At 47.9% G+C, this 19,784-nt stretch overlaps 1 protein-coding gene across 3 annotated transcripts in view; it reads right to left on the bottom strand.

Moving 5' to 3' along the window:
- Positions 1–680: 680 nt before the first annotated feature.
- LOC135828775 (inositol 1,4,5-trisphosphate receptor type 1-like) overlaps positions 681–19,784 on the bottom strand; it is an 89,855-nt gene continuing 70,751 nt past the window's right edge. For all 3 annotated transcript variants that reach the window (XM_065341200.1, XM_065341201.1, XM_065341202.1), the window contains 17 exons: positions 19,177–19,287; positions 18,214–18,312; positions 17,384–17,488; positions 16,676–16,783; positions 16,039–16,164; positions 15,554–15,620; positions 14,511–14,651; positions 12,599–12,780; positions 11,580–11,795; positions 9,008–9,154; positions 8,602–8,694; positions 8,034–8,178; positions 7,601–7,722; positions 6,834–6,999; positions 3,729–3,889; positions 2,877–3,041; positions 681–2,470 (listed from right to left, as the gene is read on the bottom strand). In XM_065341200.1, the coding sequence (XP_065197272.1) occupies positions 2,360–2,470; positions 2,877–3,041; positions 3,729–3,889; positions 6,834–6,999; positions 7,601–7,722; positions 8,034–8,178; positions 8,602–8,694; positions 9,008–9,154; positions 11,580–11,795; positions 12,599–12,780; positions 14,511–14,651; positions 15,554–15,620; positions 16,039–16,164; positions 16,676–16,783; positions 17,384–17,488; positions 18,214–18,312; positions 19,177–19,287 (2,265 nt within the window). In that variant the 3' untranslated portion in view covers positions 681–2,359. The remainder of the gene's footprint in view (positions 2,471–2,876; positions 3,042–3,728; positions 3,890–6,833; positions 7,000–7,600; positions 7,723–8,033; positions 8,179–8,601; positions 8,695–9,007; positions 9,155–11,579; positions 11,796–12,598; positions 12,781–14,510; positions 14,652–15,553; positions 15,621–16,038; positions 16,165–16,675; positions 16,784–17,383; positions 17,489–18,213; positions 18,313–19,176; positions 19,288–19,784) is intronic.

Below are 19,784 nucleotides of genomic sequence, written 5' to 3'. Positions count from 1 at the left end.
GACAGGTTTTACTGTATATTATGTATACGAGGCATGAGCATGAGATCGAGTGTAACCTACACGTGTACAGTGCAGTGCTCTCGAAAACTGAATGCCTCCAGAGTCCAGGTTGTGCTGTGCTAGCTGTGCATGATTGACATGCCAGTGAGAAGTACAGCTCAGAGAGTCAGACACACATGCTTGCATGTGCAGCCTCAGCTACTAGCCTACACGCACACACACACACACACACACACACGCACACACACACCTCAGACCTCAGACCTGCCAATCGCGGAAGCGATGATAGCGAACAGCTATGTTAGACATAGCAACTTGTGCTGGGATAATTATAAGGCTATAACACCACCATTCTACAGCTTGCAATGCTGATGAATTGCCCCCCACTAATTTTAGCCTGGTATTCACCACACAGCTGATTGAAGTGGCTCTCACACACACACACTCACTCACTCACATGTGCGTGGACATACACATGCAATCGCACACCTTGAACATGGCCATTGTCGATGGCAATGCCAATGAAAATTATCGAATGGACCATCTCGCAGCCTTGCAGGACATACGCGTGCATGCACACACACACACACACACACACACACACACACACACACACACACACACACACACACACACACACACACACACACACACACACGTACAACGAATGCGACAAAGGCTCTGATGTTGCACCGGCTGCCTAGAATCATTCATGCTGAGGAAGACCGGTATACGAGGTAGACAAATAAATCAGTGAAACAGAGTTTGTCTGGATGAGAAAAGTTATTGAATTCCAGTGTCCTAACACAGCAGGGGAGAGCTTGTGATAACCTTAGATACATTTTTAACATACCAAAAAATACCAAAAAACCAAAACTAGAATAACATCATGACATATAGCTCAGGTGGAGAACGTATGGGACAGTAGCAAAACAAACCAGCAGTAAATTTAAAGGTTGAAGAGCAGCAAACAGGAATAGAACATTGAGTACGTGTGCACTCGGACAGTCATGTAACTAGTTATTACACGGGCGGATTGGTTCAACTTTGCTGGCGAGTTCCCCGTGTGTGTGTGTGTGGGTGTGTGTGGGGGGAGGGGGGGGGGGGACAGAACTAGCTCTGGGAACACCCCGCATACGTGTGTGATGTGTGTGTGTGTCCGCATGTGTGTATGTATGTGTGCGAATGGCATCAACAAGCAAGGGAAGGAGAATATAATAGGACACGAGAATGTCGGCGGCGGATGCTTTCACAGAACCAGCAAACACACACACACACACACACACACACACACACATGCACACGCACGCACACACACACACACACACACACACACACACACACACACACACACACACGGTCTACAGCACCTTCGCAGTGCGTCGTCAAACTGTCCCGATGCTGTTCATGGCAGCAATACACCTGGAGGAGCAACGGGCTAAAGCAGAGCATGGGAAAAATGAAACAGTGGGACTGGGGGAGGGGAGGGCATGGGGAACAAGCATCACGGGTCAAAGGCCCACGGACGGTGGGTGCATACAGCAAGAGAAGAAAGCAACACGCCTGGCAAGAAGAATAAGAAGAAGAAGTCAGTTTGTCTGGGCAATACCGCCAGCACTCATACTCATAAATCGTTATGAAACGTTTTAGGTAGGAAAAATCAATGCGTCCGGTACAGTACAGTGCTTCTTGTACTCCTGCACTTGTGGCCAGATACGGTTTTGACAGAAACAAACACACGCATACATACGTACATGCATACACAAACACAAACATAAAAAAACTACCAGAGAAAGAGCATGATACAGCGGGAATTGGTCGGGAAATGCACAGTCAGACAGCCCAGCAGCACAGCTATGCGGCGTTGCATGATCGGCTGTGACCAACGAGTTGTTTTGTTACTACGGCTGACAAAAGTGCCTGGCACAGCACCACTTCCTTAACTCTCGACGGAAACAATTTTTTTGAAGTAAATACTCGTGCAGACACACGTTCTCACATACACACACACACACACACACACACACACACACACACACACACACACACACACACACACATGCTATCTATTCCACAGCGTCGTCGCCGTGCGTCTTGCCACACGCTACCGGGGCGAGTGGGCCAGCAGCCAGACCAGGGCGGGCAGCAGACCCAACTTGGGTCGGCATCGTCAGCAGGCGAACAGCAAGCGATAACGAGCGGGCGGGGGGAGCATTGCTCCGATAGGTCGGGAAACGCGGACGTCCGGAATACTTGAAAGAGAAGCGCCAACTCCAGATCAGCAGGTACTTTGCATAGGAAGCGTGAGCACAGCAGACTGTGTGTCACTACAGACCGTGCAGTGGCGTGCGGTGGCGTGCTACATTGGGTCATCGTTGGCCCCGTCGTTCTGGTACATGTTGTGCTGCTGTTGGACGTGCGGAACGTGAAGCATGAAACTGCGCTGGTACTGCTTACGCTGCTCAGTCATCTGCATACACACACACACACACACACACACACACACACACACGTACACACACACGTGCACGCACGCACGCACGAGCACACACACACACACACACACACACACACACACACACACACACACACATATACACATACACACACGGGCATGCACGCATGTGAACACACACACACACACACACACACACACACACACACACACACACCCAAGGACAAAGACAACAATGAGCAAGGAAAGCACGGTAGTTCACACAGTGGTTTCTCCGACGCTGAGTATCACCTCCCAGTACAGGTCTGACCAGAGAAATCCAATCTCAGGAATAAAGCAGCGCTGCACTCAATTTTAGTGAGCATAGTCCTGTGTGTGTTGCAATAGACAGACAGATGATCTCTTATACTAGTAGACATACCTTCTCCTTCAACTCATTCAGCTGATCGCTGAGTTGTTTGACCAGGACTGTTGTCTGCTGTAGTTGATCGTTCAGCGAGGCGTATGCGGCTGGTTCGTTGTCCGCCTCCTCTGTCGTAGCAAGCGACAGGGTTTTCAGGCGCGGAAACCACTCCAAGTCTCCTTGCTGCTCTCGCAGGGCAAAACATGTGCATGGGTGAGCGCGTGCACAGACACACAGACATGCATGCACGCATGCACGGACGCACACATGGACGCACACACACACACACACACACACACACACACACACACACGCACACACACACACACACACACACACACACACACACACACACGCACACACACACACGCACACACACACATACGCACACACAGACATGCACAAATGCTCGCATGAACACACACACACACACACACACACACACACACACACACACACACATACGCACGCATGCATAAAATTAATGCAGGCAAATATTAAAAGTCCGTATAGAATGGACTGTCTGCTAGCTGTACCCAGCATTAGAAAGGAGCTAGCCAGCACACAGCATTTAAAGTAGTTGTGTGCACGGGTAGTCCGGTACCCATGCTACCCGTGAGCACCTCGGGTAGACGGGTACAAAATAGTACCCGAAAACCCAAAGTCGCAGATGACATCATGTACAGTGCACGTGTACAAATTCATGTAATACTCTGCATGTCTACCCAGTGTGTAAGGGAAGGGGTGCATTGTGGTGTTACCATAGATACATTACCCGATCGGGTACCGTTGCTACCCGTGGAAAACTACCCGATACCCGAAGAAAATGTTACCCGACTCAGCCCTAGTTTAAAGTGTATTTCCTCTCACCTCAATCATGTTGGCTACGTAACTCTCTGGTCCAGTAAACTCCGTCGGGTCTTTGGTGCGCAGCAGGACGACAAAGTAGAGGTAGTTCCAGGGACGGTGCTCCTGGTCAGTGTGCTCCTCAAACGTCACGTCGCGATTGTCGAACGACTTGCGGTCCAGTCCTGGATAGAGCGTGGCAGAAGCAGAAGAGAGAAGGGAGAGGCGATGAAGGCAAGTGGTAATGAGAGCAATACCGTACTCACTTGATTAGAAGCCGGGGGGCTTCTATTTGTTGCCAATTTGGAGTTGGCTTCTAGTCAAGAGGAGATTCTATTCGAGAGAGGCTGTTTATCATCTCCATCCACACCGTTATTCCGCTCAAATCCCGAACATTTTCATTCAAAGCAACTCTGCACCGAGTTAGTTCGCACACACTACGCCGACCTGGACATGCACTGGTACCGTCGACTCCTGATATTACCAACACCATTGGGCAGGAATGGACTCGGATGGAGAGCCAAGGATAAATTTATAGTAAAGAAAATGGACCAATAAACTACAAGTTACGCATGAGCTCATGAGCTGATTGTATAGAAACTGGTGGTGTTAGCGGACATTATAGCGTAACTTGTAGTTTCTTGGTCCTTTTCTTTACTATAAATTTATCCATTGTGCAGGATAATTATTTATCGCTAGTGCTGAAACGATTACGTTTTTTCCTTAGTGGCTTAGCTGATACCATAACGATCGGCTTATCGGCTAAACGATTATTATTGCAACTACATCAGTACATGTACATTCTGTGAATTTCAAAATTTTACGAGTCCAACATCGCCAACGACGGAAAGCGGGTGCATAGATCCGATGTTCCCGCAACAAGTCTGTCAGCTGTTCGGACTGACCAGACGAATACAGACAAGACAGAGGCAACTCACTGGTTGCAACCCAAGCGCTGATGGTGCCCTTCGCCTGTGACTTCGCTGACTCCGACGATGAAGTCAGAGAAGCAAGCCAGGGGTGCAGATCGGTGGATTTCGACGAATGAGCTGACGCGCGGCACACCGACAAGTAACTAGTTGCTTTTCCTGTCTATGCTCAAAATAGGCCCGGACGCCAGGCCTAGCTCGTCGTCGAGCAAACTGGTTCTGGAACCATCGACAGTCGAGCAAACTGGTTCTGGAACCATCGACAGTCGAGCAAACTGGTTCTGGAACCATCGACAGTCGAGCAAACTGGTTCTGGAACCATCGACAGTCGAGCAAACTGGTTCTGGAACCATCGACAGAACGGAAAACATTAAACTGAAGACCACTATATATTATAATAATATATAATAATACTGTCTTTAGCTCAAGACTACTTGCACGTGGAGGGAACTCCAACCCCTGCAGCTAGTGTAGACACATACTGAGCCTGCCCGTCCTGCATGCTGTATGTAATAGACCAATCCCAAAAAGATTGTCTGGGTTCGAAAGGGGGCATGTCACCTGAGAGTACCCTGTACAACACATACATGTACATGGCACTACCCGATCAGCATGCAGCACAGGATGTGTTTGATAGTTTGCGTGTGAATGCGGGGGTAAGTACACGGTTTTCTCGTTAGTTGCATGCAAGAGAGACGATCCGACAGAAAGCAAATATTTGTGTTGGTTTCTCCCTCGCACTGATAATGTTCTGCTGTTGGAGTTGACGTGCTAAGCCATAATCCTTGTTTCGCTCTTCTGTGTAGTGTGAAGAGGTCAACGAACATGTATAGCTCACTTTGATGAAGTAGGCAAGGCTGTGAGCGCTGTGGCTCAAAGCGATAGGCCCTAAATCATACGAGATACTTCGAGCGCCATTGTTTGTTGCGAGCGCTTCGTCTTCGATGAGTCCTGCCTCTTTCCTGTCAGGTTTCCTCCAACAGGACCAAGCACGAAGTAACTGTACTCATCTGCAGGCGATCAATGTTCTACTGCGCAAGAAGATATCGTTTTCGCCAAGCCAGTGCCCCGCCAAAGACCATCGCCATGTCACAACGTCGGAACGAGTTCATGATGAGAATCATCATTCGCGCGAGCTTGATGAAGAACTATTTTCGAAAGACAACATAGTCTCTACCTCCGGGACGACAACTAAGCGCCGGTCCTGGAAGGGGAGAATGTCTCCAGCGATAAGAACGAAGACGACGGCGATATTTCGGCAACGTGGAGTCAGCGGAGTTCGTCAAGCTCTTCCGCCTCCGGGATCTGGTACATGTGCAGTTGGCCACATGTCGACACGAGTGTGCAGGAACACAGCAACACTGTAGTACTGTTGCGAGAGTTTGCGGAAGGAGTCCAAGTCGGGAAATCCATCAGCTCCAAAAGCTACCTGTAGGTGGGCGATAAGACTCCAGCTTCAGACTACAACAGTCAGGACTTGTAAATAGTTGAACTTTGTGAAGCAGCAGATCGAGAAGTTAGTTGAAATCGTAGCTGTTGCAGTATGTCGGCGCTATGTAGCTTGTATTTTTTTTTACGGAGAGTCGATCGCCACGCGAATGTTTCTCTCCTCACCGAGAGCTAGCTGGCCTCCAAACTCCGTCAGGGTCTGCCTAAGGTACCAAGGTCCTTTGACTAGCTGCTGGCAGGACTCCATCAAATCCTTTAGCTTCAGCTCGGCAAGCAAAAGTCTCTCTCTCCTCCAACAATCTTTTCGGGATTGGTAAGAAAAGTAGTCAGCTCAAAAAACGGCGACGGTGATCACGTCGATGTTTCTCAGATCGCGCTTGTACTTTACACGTACATCGATGTTGCAAGTGTACAGTCATGTACATACTCGTGTCGTACTCGCAACACTTTCGATGCATGCACGCTTTGTGCGACCCCAAAATGGGGGAAATCCCGCACTGAGCGTAAGTACATGTACCATTCTACTCGTTTAGCCGATAAAATCGAAATAACCGTTCGATCTATTTCTTATCGAGTAAGTAACGAGTAATCGATATAATCGTTTCAGCACTATTTATCGCCGAAGTTCGCCATAACAGAAATGCACTGTAGCAGCAATCCCGTCATTAAGCACCGTACCACACATAGCGCAGGTGTTTCGCAAGGTGAAGCAACCCCGTAGCTACAAACCCATCTATAATCACCGGCTTACCACAGATAAAGCAGGTGTTCCGCAGAGTTAGCTCTTTCTCCTGCTTCAGCGAACGCAGGTCAGCGAACGTATCGATGATGACTCCGAAGATGAGATTCAGGACGATAATGATGATGATGAAGTAGAAGAGAATGTCGTAGATAAGACGGAGCGGAAACAGCGGGTCCTAAACAATGCACAAACAACAAAAGGGTGAAAGAGAGAGAGAGAGAGAGAGAGAGAGAGAGAGAGAGAGAGAGAGAGAGTGAGAGTGAGAGTGAGAGTGAGAGAGAGAGAGAGAGAGAGAGAGAGAGAGAGAGGGAGAGGGGGAGAGAGAGAGAGAGGGAGAGAGAGAGGGAGAGAGAGAGATGACGGGATTAGAAACGTACAATGTAACTCTCTACAGAAAGCTGTGGCAAGGAAGCAGGAAGCATTAGTGTTCCACGTGATCCACGCCATACTGTTCCTCCAGAATCCCCTTGCCCCATACGAATACGCAGTGGACACCCAACTCCGTCAACACACTGCCGCAAACACGATCACACAAAACCCCAACCATTCCTTCCTCATCAATACCAATTCACAATGGAACACCAGAGCTGTAGGACCCGGTCCAGCCAGGCCTCATTTCAAAATAGTTGACCCACCAAACTCGTTCATTTCTGGTGAGGTGTCCAATTTGGCCGGACCACCTTAAGTTCCGGTGCTCGGAACTTGAACGCAACTGAACAATAATGGAGGCGACAATGAGCGTGCGCCACGGCAGCAAACAGCACCACACAACGTACATTGCTGGAGAGCGAGGCCAAGACCTCTCCGACACCTCCGCCGTGCCGAATACCTTGGTCCAGGACGGTGATGATGCACATGAAGAGCGTGTCACAGCGGTTCTCAGTCGGCGAACACTCCACTGAGAGAACGGCACAGTACACACAGACAAACATACACAGACACACAGTCTGGCAAAGGCTTGATATACGTTGCATGCAGACATGGAGGCAGACAAACAGATACACACATGCACGCACACACACATACACACACACACACACACACATGCACACGCACACACACACACAAAAACAAACATACACGCAACAAACCACAGCAGGCCACAACACCAAAACCAAAAAAGTGGGATGAATAAATGACAGGACATGATCCACATCAAGTAAACCAAGTACAAATCTTCACACTCATGCTCAGTGGTCACATTCTTACGTTCCAGTTCGGGGACGACGGGCGCCAAGTTCTCGGTGGTTATCGGCCGGGTGGCGTTGGTGACATTGCAGCCTGTGCCGTTAGCGTGGCATACACCGTTAGACTGGTGAACAGGCGGTGATATGCTCGAAGGGTAGAAGAGAAGCTGAGAACACCGGCCGGGAAATGGCAGTCGTGCACACCGCACCAGAGGAGAGAGACAGAGAGACGGATAGACAGACGGACAGACGGACAGACAGATGGCCAGACAGATGGACACACAGACACACAAAGTGGCTCAGAAGCATCGTAGTTACCAGCAGCAATTCCTTCAGGACATTTTCGCATACGTACAAAGACCAAAATGACCGAGGAGCAACATATTCAACATGTTATCATAAAAGCAATCACAGTGCTCTCACTCTCTCATTCTCTCTCTCTCACACACACATTCTCTCTCAAACACTCTCTCTCTCTCTCTCACTCTGTCTCTCACTCTCTCTCTCTCTCACACACACACACTCTCTCTCTCTCTCTCTCTCTCTCTCTCTCCATCTTTCTCCCGGTACGTCACCACCTTCCGCCTCACCTCATCGGGCATTTTCTTCCCGAACACACTGCCCATCAAGGCATCGACAACGGTGCGGTTCCGCTTTGCACACTCCACAGGCATTGAGAAATGCTGCGTGGTAAACAAACAAACACGTGCACACACAAAGCACACACGCACGCAGTAGGCATCGTTCAAATTAGAACAGGGGAAAAAAGCTTGGAGATGTGAGCAGAGCGAAGACCAAGCAGGTATAAACTCCCATGTTTCTATTTGGAAGCTTTCAATTGATGTTTCAGCTATCAATAATTTTCAAAACGAAACTCTCCTCAACCCACCCACCCATAAACGAAGCTTTTTCTCCTCGTGAAAAAGATCGATAATTACGGACGGCCCCTTACAAAGGGACCACTGCTATACTGTACACTGTGAAGGGAGTACTCACCTCCTGGAAGACGGTGTAACCCACCAGTGAGAACATATAAATAAGTATGAGGGCCAGTATAGCGGTGAGAAGAATGGACCGTCCGTTCTTGGTGACGCTCTGTATGACGTTGAAGAGCGTCTCCTCCCTGGTCAGGATGTCAAACAGCTGTTCGTGTGTGCGGGACAGGGGGTGCGCCAACAGGCAGCAAATACACGCAGACACACAAAGAGACGCACATGCACACGTACACACGCGCGCGTGCACACACACATACACACAAACGCACACGGCATCAGCACATTGCATGGAGTCTGTTGCCTCACTTGTTATTGTACAAACTACAAAGTCACACGTGTAGGGCAGTTCCAGCTGTAATCAATGACCCTCTATATTGCAGTTTGAGAACCCAAGCTGACTGTCTGCACCACCCGCACGTGATGTGCCACTCCACTGTGTAGAGTACACGGTTCATCTGCATGTGTGTATGTATGTATATGGTCAACACGGCACGCTTTGTGCTGGTCTGGCAGTGCAATTTCTAGTATGCAGTAATCGATATCATAATCGATAATAGAATCGATACAAGGGTAGGTTAACCGATAGTTGAAAAGTGTAATCGTTTCACCCCTACTATTTATTTCAAATCAACTGCTACTCAGTACTACTTGTCGCTGAGTTTGTAGTTTCCGCCTTGTAGAGAAGGAGAAGCTGTAGCTGATTTTTTTGCTTGGCCACTGCTGTGCCTGTACTGTCGTTCGGCTTTACATGTAGTCGCCGGCCAAGAAGCAATGATGGGTGTCTCTGTTATTTCTATCGCAGCGATCGCTGATTTCGTTTAGTTCTGAGACCAACCAAATCTGGGCTCGTTTCCTTGTCTAGCGGCAAGCGAGAATCAGAACTCCTATCTCTCAGGTGTTGGTGAACACTCAGCAGGAAAACACTGCACAATGGCTTGAGAGCGACGGGGAAACTTCTTGAAGTAAAACAAAATTTGAAGTCGCGATCTTGCACCAGCGTGCCTCAGTCAAAGTGATGCCGTGACCGTTGGAGACACGACAAGTGCAGGTGACGCGACTTTCGTTTGTCACCACTTGGCCTTGTAACTACGTGCAACTACGAGTTCTCAGGCAGCGTGACGTAGGCACTTCGACAGCCTATACCAGGGATGATTTTACTGTCATGCTTTTGCATAGCAGTTTTTGCTATGCAAAATCTCAATTGTGGCATAAGCTACAAAAAACATGGATAGCCTGTACATGTATGTATGGCAGTTTTCTGCGTGTCACTGTGATTTTTGAGTAGCAGTAGATCGATTTTGCGTAGCAAACTGCGATGCGATACAGGATAAATTCATCCCTGTATACCTACCGCATGCAAGTACATGTACACAATTTTTTATGCCAGTTCTAACAGTTTTTGTGGCCTTTTCATTGAAAAGCCAGTTGAGGTGACTCTAGATGGATCAGAAAGGCGTCCGGTGGACAGACAGGCCCGAACTAGGGGTGTTCGCATTCGGGGATTTTACCGCACTACCTTATAGTCTGTTTCAAAAAGATTTACAATCAGGCTTGGGTCTTAAAAAGTATGAAGATAAGGGAAATTTGGACAACAAAGTACATAGAATGGCTTGTTAGGACACGGCAAATTGTTCTGTGAAGGTTTCGGAACAATTGGACCAACCGTTGAGGAGTTAGAATTTCGGCCAGGTTTCCGGCCTTTTCCCATGGTTTACCATTTGCCCAGGAAGCCAGTATCGATTTTTTATCAAAACCAACGATTTATCCTTTCCTTTTTGGCCTTGTGGTTATGAATGCTGTCTGCTGACCATGAAGTTAGTTGTGAGTTCAAATCCCAACCTAGTACCTATCCTCAAGTCAAACTTTTTTTCATTGTTTTGGTGATCAAGCTGGTACAAGACAAAGATAATGGCTGCACCAAACGACTTGTTGTTGGAGCTCGCGCTTCCTGCCGAACTGACTGACACTTGACTGGCTCACGCCATGTGAACACACCCACAACACTGCAATGGTGTGAGTGAATTATAATGGAAGTCATCGCGCTGTAGCTTTTTGAGATTTATTTTAGTATTTCAAGATCGCCAATTTATTTGAATTTAGCAGTCAACGCAGTCTTCTATCAGCGTTCACAAGCGTCTGCTTTTCTCAAAATGTCGTCGAAGTCACACGGATAGCTTTGCCAAGTCATGGCCTTGGGAATGAGTCCGTGTCGATGTCGTTTTCGTCACACGGTGAGTAAATTGCATCGCAGCTCAAAGAAACTATTTTGGTCACAAAACGGACCCATGCGCAGCTCTTCAACATTTACAACACTTTCGTTTCGACATGTCCTCTCTGACTCCATTATCGATACGAGGAAGAACTCGTTTGATGTAAACCAGACCGTAGATGACTGTATCAACGTGAGTGAGTTGTCATTTTTCCTGCTTTCGCGCGGAATATTTCTTCGAGTTCACAGTGAGTTTTTCCAGGCAGCGCTCGAGTGCTCATACGGTAAGACGCCAAACTCCGCGGGCGATCGCCAGGATTGTAAATCTTTTTGAAACGGACTGTAGTACACAAGCCGGCCTCACCAGAAATGAGAAGAAGAAGACGTGACCGACCAGGCCCAGGAAACAGATGAGCAGGTAGACGAGGTGGTAGGCAAAGTCGAAGGACCAGTAGGACCTGCGGCGTCGCGCCATCCTATCCGCCTGCTGCGAGTCATCCGCTATGCACAGGTCGGTGTCCTTGAAGAACGCGCCATGGTTGCCAAGGTAACTCATGAACAGGATCGCCCGATTCATGATCTGCACCGGGCAGACAGATACAGAGTTGAAATATCATGACTAACATACCATACCAGAAGGCGCCATGGTTGCCAATGAAGCTAATGAACAGGATGACCCGATTCATGATCTGCACCGAGCGGAGACAGGCAAGGATGAAACATTATGACTCTAACGTACCATACCACATGTGATTGATCGTGTGATTGATCGTGCCACTATTTCAGTGCAAACTGATCATGCATGAGTTTGATCATGCGATCAGTGCAAACTGATCATGCATGAGTTTGATCATGTGATCAGTGCAAACTGATCATGCATGAGTTTGATCATGTGATCAGCGCAAACTGATCATGCATGAGTTTGATCATGTGATTGATCATGTGATCAGCACAGACGTATCATGCATGTAATTCATTGTGAGACTATTTCAGTACAAACTGATCATGCATGTGATTGATCACGTGCCTATTTCACTGCAAACCGACCATGCATGTGATCGATCATTTGATTGACCATTGTCACAATTCAACTACATGTGCAGACTGATCACAGAATGCGAGTACTTCCAGGCACAAAACCATCATGGATCGCATGTGCCACGTGATCACGGAAAACTCTGCGGCACGCACGCACGCGTGCGCGCACGTACGCACGCACCCACACGCACGCACCCATGCGTGCACACACACACACACACACACACACACACACACACGCACGCACGCCCGCACCCGCCCGCCCGCACGCACGCAAAGACACATACACACACACACACACACACACACACACACACACTCACGCACGCACGCACACACACACACCTGTATAGTAGAAAGCAGACGTATGGTCAGCGACGGTCCAAACGCTACCAGGACCTCCAGCATGATAAGTCCGGCCATGTAGCGACTCAGCTGATGCGTCTTGATGGCTATGACGTAGCACTGGTAGATCGTCACTCCAAGAATGAACAATGAGAAAAGAAGAATGAGGTGCGGTGACAGATCTATGAGTTAAGAAAAAAAAGAAGAAGAAAAACAACGTTAGAAGCAGTAAATTGCGGACTATCGTGTTTTCAGGAGTGTAGTTTTTCTTAATTTGTTCACGGTTCGCGCGAGGCTCGGCTGGTGGCTGAGTTGTCCGCATCCGAAGGAACGCCACCACCCTCTTATGGATCAAGATGAGCACAAGTCAGTACGGCTTATACTACGGTGGTCAAATGAATGCAGATATCCATGTAAAGGGCACTACAGTCAATTCATCGGAAACTGTCCCGCTGGCTTTTGAAAGTCGGATTTGGGCCGAATTGAGGATCAAAAACCCACTTTAAATCTAAAAAATCTGGGATTTGGATCTGCTTCTCCATACATTTTGCCATGGCATACCTGTCCTAATTTTGTAAAACCTGGCTGAATTTCTATTTCCCTGTGTGTTCTTGGACTTTTGTGGCCTCAAATGTGGCAAGGAGTAATTGCACGGGTCACACAATGCAGGATGTACTGTTGTTTTCACGATATCTGCAACTATGTGTGGGAGACACCAAAAAGTTAGGGTGCCAGTTTCCAATGAATGGACTGTAAAGTCAACTTCGCTAATAACGACTGCGGATATAACGGCAATTCGCGAATAACGACAGAATTTCCACGCCCAGAGCAAAGTCCCATCTAACTGTAATACATAATGAGACTTCGGGTATAAGGACACTTCGCGAATAAGGACACTTTTCTGATGCCCCGACGAGTGTCGTTATACGCAAAGTTGACTGTAGTTGATGTCCGTATTTCGTGACAACAAACCTGGGTGCGGCATATAATCTGGAAAATAGGGTAGATGTCAACCTACCGCAATGATGCACGAAAGTAGAAAATAAAAGGTGTAGGTCAGTACCAACCAGCGTCGTTAAACGTATTGCAAGACTTTAACAGCCAGCGTCGTTAAACGTATTGCAAGACTTTAACAGCCAGCGTCGTTAAACGTATTGCAAGACTTTAACAGCCAGCGTCGTTAAACGTATTGCAAGACTTTAACCCATTCAGCGCTACTGGGCCTTGCCTATGGTACTCTGCATATAAAATGCTAAAAACAGGGCCAATAGCAAGTTCTAAAACTCCAGGGTTCTGGCAACTGGGGTTCTCAAATATTTTGGAAATGATTGCCAAGACTATCAACTACAGGGTGACAGAATCGATACAGTCCCCAAAAAGAATAGCGCTTCACAATAGGGGACGCAAGTTTGCTCGAATGGTGTGAAATACGCCAAATGCGTGAAATTGCAGCTGAAAGATCGCTGAAAAGAGAAGAAAAAAAGACTCATAGTGTTTCCAAGCTGGATTCGTACCAGCGACCTATCGTACAAGAGGCAGGATCATGATCCAACTGACTAACAGTGCTTTTACACACCAAACAGTGCCAGAAATCACTATATATCCCATGACGTCTATAGACGTCATCCCGCGCGTGGGGGGCACTTTCAATGACGTCTATAGACGTCATCAGCGTTCAATGGGTTAACAGCCAGCGTCGCTAAAAGTATTGCAAGACTTTAACAGCCAGCGTCGTTAAAAGTATTGCAAGACTATAACAGCCAGAATCGCTAAAAGTATTGCAAGACTTTAACAGCCAGCGTCACTAAAAGTATTGCAAGACTTTAACAGCCAGGGTCGCTGAAGTATTGCAAGACTTTACTGACAATAAAGTTTTCGTGCAAAATCTGCGCCCATTAAAATCCTGACTCACACGTCGTGAAACCCATGTACGGAATCTCATCGCCAAACGGGTAGTAGAGAGCGACAAGGACATTGATGATGACGGCGAGTCTGAAGGACCATGCCGACCAGACGGTCTCGTTCTGGCACACCTTGAACAGATATGGCGTATCTACACACAACATACATCATACATGTACATACATACATACACGGGTACACGCACATGCACAAGCACACATACATGCACACGCATGCACACACACACATGTACTCACTCACACACACACATGTACTCACTCACACACACACACACACACACACACACACACACACACACACACACACACACACACACACACACACACACACACACACACACGCACACACACACACACACGCACGCACGCACGCATGCACGCAAACACGCACGCACGCGCACGCACACACACACACACACACAAACACACAAATACACACACACATACACTCACACACACAAACACAAACACAAACACACACACACACACACGTGCAGAACAATCAACAAAAAGGAAGGACCAGTGAACCCCAAATAGCACATAGCTCATGCTCTACTCTTGTGGACTAATCGTTCCAGCTCTGTGTATGAGACAATGAGTTGCGCGGAACTATTTTTTTCCACATAGGCCTGGTGAACATTTTACATTCGTTGGGTACAGGATCAAATGGGTGTTTGTCCACCACAACTACAGGATACGTTGAGATAGAACTGAGCTCGCTGCAATGTGCGAGTACCGTTCAACGCTCTTTGTTGATGTTAGGCCCACAATATATTAATTCATATACATGTAATTCATTAGTTCATGCATTATTCATTTGGCCTGGGTAGCGCGTCCATGTTTGCCAAAGCTACCCAGGCCCTTTATATTGCGTTGTCGCTCTCTCACTCGCCCTCGATTCATTGATTCTTGATTCCATTCTCGACTCTCGCTACGTTGCTTCCTTGTTTGGACTCGGATTCAACATTGAGATAAAACTGTGAGCAGCATCCTATGTTAACATTGAGAAAACATGAGCTCTTTCGCAACGCACCTTTCAGCGCTCTTTGCCACTCCATTTCCTGGTACAGCTTGGGTATTCTGTCTGCGAACCCAGGCACCTGACCACACAAGCACGTACATAGTCGTAGACACACACGCACACACACACACATACGTGTACACACGTATTCACACACATGTACACACACGTATACACACAGACATGCAGACACGCACACCCACACAAACACACATGTTAACCAAAACGCACACGCACATGTCAACACATCAATGGCATAGATACCAGTATCTATCTGACTCCCAAATCTCCCTCCCCTCTCTCTCTCTCTCTCTCTCTCTCTCTCTCTCTCTCTCTCTCTCTCTCTCTCTCTCTCTCTCTCTCTCTCTCTCTCTCTCTCTCTCTCTCTCTCTCTCTCTCTCTCTCTCTCTCTCTCTCTCTCTCTCTCTCTCTCTCTCTCTCTCTCTCTCTCTCTCTCTCTCTCTTCAATCTAAATAGGTCACACAATCATGCCTTACCTTGCTACCTTGGTTGTCAGGCTCCACGGATGCCTGTACCTTCTCCTTGCTGTCATCCGTAAGAAAGTTACAGATCTGAGGCACGGGGAAGATGATTGTCTCAAGCTTGCGATCTTCTCGTACGATCTAAACACGAAAAACATAAAGCAAATTGGAAAGGAGGCGAAAGTCAACGTGGAGAAGCACTGCAGTGAGAAGCATGGCAACGAGGCCCATGGCAACAAGCAACGAGGCCCATGGCAACAAGGAAATGGCAATGAGGCCCATAGCAACAAGGGAAATGGCAATGAGGCCCATAGCAACAAGGGGTATGCCAACGAGACGCGTAGTATTACAAAAAGAAGGGTTCACGAGTGGGATTCGAACCCGGCACCCCTGTCTTTCTGGAACAGTGCCCTACTGATTAGGCGACCAGGGATCACACACACGTGATTCCTTCTTGCTACAATACTGTAGCAATAGGAGACATGTCAACGAGACCCATAGCAACAAAGAGCATGGCAGTGAGGAGGAAGGTGGTGAAAAGCACGGAAGTTTTCCAAACGAAAAGAGAAACATAAGTACGCAACCGAGTGCATGCAGTGCTGGAAAGGTTGCTTGATGTCCCATCGTATCCGCATCGTACTATACCGCTTACCTCAATCTGGGCAGTGTGTCGGTGGTAGAAGTACAGACCTTTGTGTTCCTCCGGGTCGTTGAGAGCCCGACGCATGATTGTGGCCAACTCCTTACTACTCTTCTCCAGCTGCATCAAAGACCCAGAGGGCAGAAATAACAATTTTCTAAACACAGAATGTAACCGGAAATAGCAGGTTCAGCATAGCCAACGACTGAATGCTCGGCAATAGAGACATGAAAACGCCACCACTACCAGCAGCAGAAGTGTGTGAAGCAATAATGCACACCGGCAGGCAAAACAAAATGCAAAATCAGCACCGGCGGACAACGGCGATTCATCAACAGGACCTTGGACTGACCCAGTGACAGAACAATCAGTAAAACACAGGCCACCCGTAGCATCTGTATTACACGCAGCAAAACCACCAGCAGCACCAGCAGCCGCAACAGCAGCAGAAACAACAGCAGTAGCAGCAGCAACAGCAGCAGCAACAGCAACAGCAGCAGCAACAACAGCAGAAACAACAGCAGCAGCAGCAGCAGCAGCAGCAGCAGCAGCAGCAGCAGCAACAACAACAGCAGCAGCAACAACAACAGCAGCAGCAGCAGTAGCAGCAACAGCAGGAGACGAAGAAGCAGCAACATTAGAAACAGCAGCAGCAGCAGCAGCGGCATGTCTGGTCTGGGTGGGGGTTAGTCCATGCGTTCTGCATTCTAGTCCACCTACCTGATGAGCCAGGATGTAGAAGTTGTGGCCAATTTCAATCGGAGACGTGTCCATCTTCATCTCCTTGACATCGCCAATCGAGTACGCGTACTGGCACAGTGAGACCTGGACGACAAGTACATAATTATACGCACGGGAAACACGCGTGCACACACATACACGTATACACATGCACACATGCACACACACACACGCACGCACGCACGCACGCCCACACACACACACACACAAAACACGCACACGCACACACACACACACACACACACATGTTTTCTTATCTGAAGCCCTATTGCGGTAAAATCTTGCATGATACACACTACACATACTAGTCAGTCCATGGCATTACTGTGCAATATCACTACAGACCTAGACACCAGGTATATAAGGTGGATGTGTGAGTTACGAAGTCTGAAAAAAATGTTGAACGGCCTCTGCTGGGATGACGACTACACCATAGCTCGGTGGTAAGAGCATCGCTAGCTACAAGCGAAGGTCCCTAGTTCGAGTCCTGGTGGTGACAGTCAATTTTTTCTTCGGACTTTTCCCGTTTGTCTCTTTCCCTCAAACCCAGTTAATAAGGTGTATGTATATGCACACAAGCACATACAGTGAAATCTGTCTTAAGGTGACCGCCGCTCAAGGGACGAGAAAAAGTGGTCACCTTGGCCAGGTGGTCTTCTTATCCAGATCCAGTGGGTCATGTGACCATATCCACTCGACGTGAGATTTCGACTCCCCCCCCCCCCCCCCTCCCTCGCACAAATGAACAATGTTTGTTTCAGGAACGACAAAACACTTTGGTGGCGACACGTTAGAGGAGGTCTACATACCAGCTTGTCCAGCGGTTGAATGCGCTGGATGATGCGGTCAATCATTGTGCTGTCCTGTCGACTCTCCATGATGGATAAGATGCACTTGACTGCGTTGTTCTGTCAACACCACCACCACCACCACCAACAACACACAGCAGAAAAGAATTGAAATGATCGTCCCGCAACATGTGACCCAACAAACTTACGTAGCTTGTATTATTCCCCTCGGGCCTGGTTTAAATTTGGCTTTGGAAATTTTATTTTCATTGCTATCAGGTTCGGCCTCATTTTCTCTGTGCTGCGCTGATGAGTTCACAAAGAACGAAACAGCATGCTGTCCGCAGATTGAGTAGCTTTTATTATTACAAAACCGAACAGAACCAGGAGTAGAGATGGGATACAGTTGAAGCGAAGAACAACATGCTGTGCTGCTCAATGAAATCTGATCAAACGAAACAAGTGTTGCACCCAGTTCACCATCCCAGCGTTCGCAGGTCTACAGTCCATTCATCGGAAACAGTCCCGTTTGGCTTTTGAAAGTCCGATTTGGGCCGAATTGAGGATCAAAACCCACTTTAAATTTCAAACATCTGGGTTTGGGTCTGCTTCTCCACACATCTTACCTGTCCTAACTTTGTAAAACATGGCTGAATTTTTATTTCCCTGTTCTTGGGCTTTTCTGGCCTCAAATATGGCAAGGTATAATTGCATGGGTCACACGGTGCAGGATGTACTGTTGCTTTCACGATATCTACAATTCTATTTGGGAGAGACACCAAAAAGTTAGGGTGCCAGTTTCCAATGAATGGACTGTAGGGCTGAACAGCGCCCGGCGGCGAGGCCTCGACTTGCTTGATCGGATTTCATCATGCCCGCATGGTACCAGCAAATGCAGCATTGTCATTGAGCAGCCCTGTAAAAAGAAAGGATAGGATCACAGTGAAGAACAACATACAATGCACGTCGCCTCCGTGCGCCTACCTTGAGCTCCAGTTCAAGCTCGGGGAACTGAGATCGCAGTGGGTCAATATCATTCATCATGAGAGCGATGATGATGTCGATGCCGTTGCTGTCGTGATTCGCAATGGCATTCTACCGCAGCACCAACACAGTACATACACACACACATGGGAGAGAGAACACACAACAACGTCAACACATTGCAATTTCAAATTTGGACTTCACGGAGAATTTCAAAGGTCCCTGGTTCAAGCCCCGGTGGTGTGACTGTTGATTTTTTCTTTCTTTCGTATCTGGCTTGCAAGCGTTGAGTTTCGGAGAGAAAAGAGCAGTACGAGGCATGTGGCCTTTAAATTCCTAACGTCAACACAACTATTTTTAATTCTTCGTTGCCCTCTGCAATAGGTCCGCCAAATAGTAGTAATAGGTTTTTCACTTCACCCGACGAGACCACACGACGCTTGCAGATCACAGCACGAACAGTTCACCAGCCACACTCAACGAAAGCAAGTAGTAGTAGTACTCCTGACAAGTCTTGTTTCGTTCCATAGAGATATAACTTGCTTTCGTGGAGTGTGGCTGGTGAACTGTTCGTGCTGTGATCTGCAAGCGTCGTGTGGTCTCGTCGG

This window comes from Sycon ciliatum, chromosome 12 (assembly GCF_964019385.1).
Source record: "Sycon ciliatum chromosome 12, ocSycCili1.1, whole genome shotgun sequence".
NCBI classification, from domain to species: Eukaryota; Metazoa; Porifera; class Calcarea; order Leucosolenida; family Sycettidae; genus Sycon; species Sycon ciliatum.
Note: the sequence above shows the minus strand (reverse complement) of the source record. Positions and strands in the feature narration are given on the sequence as shown.